General features: G+C 42.1%; 1 protein-coding gene across 1 annotated transcript in view; it reads right to left on the bottom strand.

Annotated features, from left to right (window-relative positions):
• Window positions 1-789: 789 nt before the first annotated feature.
• The window catches only part of LOC104515575 (cytosolic phospholipase A2 epsilon-like), a gene marked incomplete at its 3' end in the record, with an annotated part of 20,655 nt that continues 16,819 nt past the window's right edge, over window positions 790-4,625 (bottom strand). The window contains exons 14-17 of the mRNA XM_010159597.1: window positions 4,180-4,317; window positions 3,099-3,206; window positions 1,701-1,892; window positions 790-956 (exon numbers count right to left, since the gene is read on the bottom strand). Of these exons, the coding sequence (XP_010157899.1) occupies window positions 790-956; window positions 1,701-1,892; window positions 3,099-3,206; window positions 4,180-4,317 (605 nt within the window). The remainder of the gene's footprint in view (window positions 957-1,700; window positions 1,893-3,098; window positions 3,207-4,179; window positions 4,318-4,625) is intronic.

The raw sequence follows: 4,625 nt of genomic DNA, 5'->3' as shown, positions 1-4,625 counted from the left end.
ATGTACTGTGTTAGTTACTCTGCACCATCTAATAGTGGACACTATCAAACAGGAAATAGTTTCTGCAAGAATGCTTAAAATTGCAGCAGTATTTCTTCATAAAATTAATCTAGACAATGTACAAGGCTGAAAAAAAACTTCAATACATGTATCTCTCATGCTTATTAATGATAGCGCAGTTGTTCTTATTCACAAAAAATAATTCCACTTAAGCAAGCCAAGATGCTTAACAGTGAGTTTCTAACTAACCTCAGTTGCTGAGGTGTAAAGACCCAAACTTCTTTTCTGCAGGGTGTTATAGACAGCTAAATAACTCTGTCTCCATTAAACTGGAATTTCTGCAGGAAAATGCTTGTCATTGAATTTTAATAGCAGCATCTTATTTGTCAGCCCAAAAATGATCTCTCTTTGACTATCCACTTAACCCCTTCTATATTCTAACTTAAGTTGGGAGAAATCACTTCCTCATCTCTATGCATATTCCTGTCAGGGCCTGGAAACCTGCTTGATTCAGCATAAAGCAGCAGAGGCTCTCCCCTTCATTCTGGAAGAGGTTGTGCTGATGTCCTCTTGAATAATTCTACATGTTCATAAACCAGCAAGAGAGATTCTAGGAGTGGCAGGGAGAAATAGGAACAACATTCATCACTACAGTAAAAAACATAGAGGACTGCAATAATTAAAAATGGAACAGCTGAAATAACTCTCAGTTCTAGGTGCTACAGTGCTACAGGCTAAACATTTACAAGCAAAATGAGAGACAACACATGGTAACAAGATCCTACTCACCGATGTATGTGATCCAGTAGTATAACTTAAATATATGATGACATCCACTTCCCTCTGTGGCCTTAAAAGTGGTGGACTGCTGGTATTGATGAAAAATCCAGCATCTATCATGCCCAGATGATCGGGATTTTGCATCAGCTGGTTGGGACGTGCGTCTAACACAGTGTCTAAAACAAAAGTATTTCTTGGAGTAAGAAATTATCTGTAAGTATTTTGACTGGAAAAAGGAATGCAAGGTGCAACCCAGAGGTTTAATTTAATTGCCACACTACTGGATTGTCAAATAAGTATGAGAGGGACTGTAAAATGTTGCCTAATTTTCTGTTCTGATAAACCTTCTATACTGAGATTCTAGGCAATATATTTCAGCAACCTGTATATTCATTAATGCCAGTAAGCCACTTCTAATAACCTAAATCTGCCTTGCTTCATTTCAATCATTGTTTCCTCTTTTATCCATCACAGATTTGGAGAACAAACATTCCCACTCCTTTTTACATTTGGATTTATGCCTCCCTCACAGCCTCCTCTTCTTTGGACTACAAAACCCCATTCCTTTCCAGCTTTCGCTCATAGGCATTATTTTCTGGGATTTCCGTTGCATCTGAAGTCAGAGGCACAGTCTTGAAAAATTAAGCTTTCTCCCATGTTCACTCTGCTCTTTGCTACTTTAAATTTAGTTCTGTCGACTGCAAGCCTACCCTGTCAGTCTGGACCACAGGTATCTCACCCAAAGCACATAAACTATGCTTATATCTAAAAACACTGAAGTCTTAGTCTCTTCTCTCTATTCAGAAATGTTCTTTCAGGAGAATTATTTTTCCCCTGCCAAGCCTGACAGGATTCTTTCCTAAATTCCCCACCACGAAGTCCTCTGAAAATGATGCCTATTTAGGATTAGTCCCCATTACCTTTCCACTGACAGAAGTGCTCATTCTCCAGGTAGTTGTTATGCAGCTGGTAGCCCTTCAGGAAATTGTGGTGCTGGGCGACGGAGAAGCGATCGGTCAGCGCTCCCCGAAGGGCGCTGGACAGAGGGCCGGGAGGAGTGTACATGCGAGTCCTCAGCTCGTGGGGTCTTGTAGGCAGCACCGGGTCTTCGTCTAGAGGAGGGGAGAAAAATTGGTGAACTGTTTGTGAATTGATGTCCATTTCTGGTTGTCCCGATGTGTAGAAGATCTCAGAGGTTGTTCTGGGATGATTCACTAAACACACAAAAGCTGTTCTGAAGGGGAGGAGTGGCTGCTGGACAAAGCTCTGCTGATGGTCTTAAACTTTGGCCTGAGGACAGTTCATCAGAAGCAGTCTTTAGTCCTGGAAAAAGGACACCTTAAGGGAACTAAGCAATTCAGAGAAAGCCCTGTCAGAAAGTTACATATCCTCCTAGGAAGATATGAAACAGAGGGAAGCATGGAGAAAATGGGGCCAAAATGCTCCCACACAGTTAGATGGGCAAACATCAGGCACCATGGGGTCTATTGCAAAAGTGACAGCTTCTACCTGATAATCACCCATGGGTACATGAGCATATGCTTAAACAGTAGAACGAAAATTCACATTTCATTTGAATTTTATTTGCATACATTCATATTGAGAAACTACAAGTAGTTTTCAGGGTGACTACATGGCAGCATATGTGGGTGAAAAGTAGAAACAGCACAAGGTGTGGTTTTTTGAAATCACAACCTGCTTTGCCAGACCAAGTGGCTGACAGTACAGCAGGAGGGACTTGGTGGTTTCCGTGATTGCACAGATGTATTTCTTTATTTTCAGGATGTCTGTAATTAGAGTTACTATCATATTAAATGACTTAGCAATAAAACCATGGTTTCTGTATTGCTTCAGAAAATACCCTCTGGGCCTCATTTATCTTTGTGCCAGGATGAATCTAACACAGTAATTACTGTACTGAGCAATAAAAGAAAAACCCAGGAAATATTGATTAACCAATTGATATTCAGGTTTATTCTTTGCACAGGCAGTAAAAATAACTTTATTCTCCACTGCTGGTTTGTGGTTCTGTATGGCTGAATGAGAATGGGCAGTGACAAAAACTTCCTGACAAATGTCTGATCTCTCTAAAACTTCCTCTTAAGGACAGAGCCTTTTAATTGGTAGTGTTTAAGTCTAGTAATCTGTATCAGCAGCATTTCCCTGATAACCCTCTTCCTCTTAGTCTTTATAGTGGGAGGGGAAGTCACTATCTCTCAGGAGGATCCTGTGATGCTGGCTTCAATGTAGTTGACAGGATGATGCCAAAAGGCATCCAGAAGACTAAGTGACCATTAATAAAAGACTTAATTTCTCACCAACTTCTTCTATTCTGTCTTGTGTCCATCTCTTCCAGAAGTCCTCTGAACTGTGAGACAGTCCCCATATTTGTAATAGGTTCACAGAAAATATACTGCTCCACATACCTGTGAAAGGAATTAGTGAACACAAGGACATATTCTAACAATAAACTGCCTTTTTCCCTCTCTTTTGACTTCCTGGATTAATTTGTGCACGGGCTTAATTCAAATATTTCTAAACTTTTGGGGACTTAAATTCCTCTTAATTTTCTATGGAATTGGTTCAGGTCATGCTGTTGTCAGTTCCATGCCTAACTTACTGATGGCTCTGTCACACAATAAAAAGAGAGAAGAATGGGAGAGAAGTAAATGAGGAAGAAACACTCACTCAAGAAGGAAAATAAGAACTCAGATAACGCAGACATCACAAAAACCTGGTGACTGATGAGATGACTGAAACGAAACTCACACTGCACTGTGTTCACCTGCCAGTCATTCTGACCCCCTGGTAAAGGGGTATTATTACTTTTACACACAACCCATTAGTACAAACCAAGAACTGACCAGAGAGGTTCAGAGACCTTTTGCTTCTGGCCTCATTTTATGTCCTGGGAAGCCTGAATCTTAGTAGATGTGATTCTCTACATGTAGTTGAAATTAAACCTTGCCATGGAAGCCCAGCTGCAGTTTACCTGATGTCTCAAAAGTTGGAGTGCATTCAGAGGGGAACCTTGCCATGGAAGCCCAGCTGCAGGTTACCTGATGTCTCAAAATTTTCATAAGTTGGAGTGCATTCAGAGGGGGTTAGGGTTACCAAAGAAGTGGGAACTATTCCTTACAATGGAAGAATTAAAGAGCTTTATCTATTCCATCTGTAAGACAGTGTTAAAAAGTTTGTGCATACCAAAGCAGAGGCAAGAAACTGAAAAAAGATCTGGGATTTTTTATGGTATTCTTCTGGACAAACTACCGCACCCCCCCATTCCCCAGCAAGGAAAATAATAGCAGCGTTCAGTATGCTAGATCAGAAATATCACTCGGGTTAACAGTGTTACACCCCTCCGAAGTGCCTCTGTGCCAGGACAATGCAATACATCACCTTGAAGGTAGCAGATCCGGGATTCGGGGATCCTTTTTAACATGCGTCCCATGAAGAACTCGCTCCCGAAATGCTCTGTGCGAACGAACGCGCCGTACTTCAGAAGTCCCACCTCGTAGGGGGTGAACTCCACCCACTCTGCAATACAGCCACAACGGGATGCTTAGGGGGCTCTCAGCCCGGTGTGGAGAGAGGGGCAGCTAGGGTCGGACTGTGGTCGGACCTGGGGAGGCAGGAGCAGCTGCCCGCTGCGCTGCCGGTGGCACAAGGCACGTGCCGGAGCACAGCAAAGCTTCAGCTCTTACACATCCCCCGTGCACACACTGGTCCTGCGTTCTCTAGCAAGCACAAGGTTTTGCTCTGCCCTTGCATATACCACATCTAAGTGAAAGTAATTCCCTGTTATCCATACAGTTAATTCAACTTCCCTTGAATAATTTGCTTAT

The sequence above is a fragment of the Eurypyga helias genome, unplaced genomic scaffold (assembly GCF_000690775.1).
Source record: "Eurypyga helias isolate BGI_N326 unplaced genomic scaffold, ASM69077v1 scaffold969, whole genome shotgun sequence".
Taxonomy (NCBI): Eukaryota; Metazoa; Chordata; class Aves; order Eurypygiformes; family Eurypygidae; genus Eurypyga; species Eurypyga helias.
This window is presented reverse-complemented; position numbering and strand designations above follow the sequence as displayed.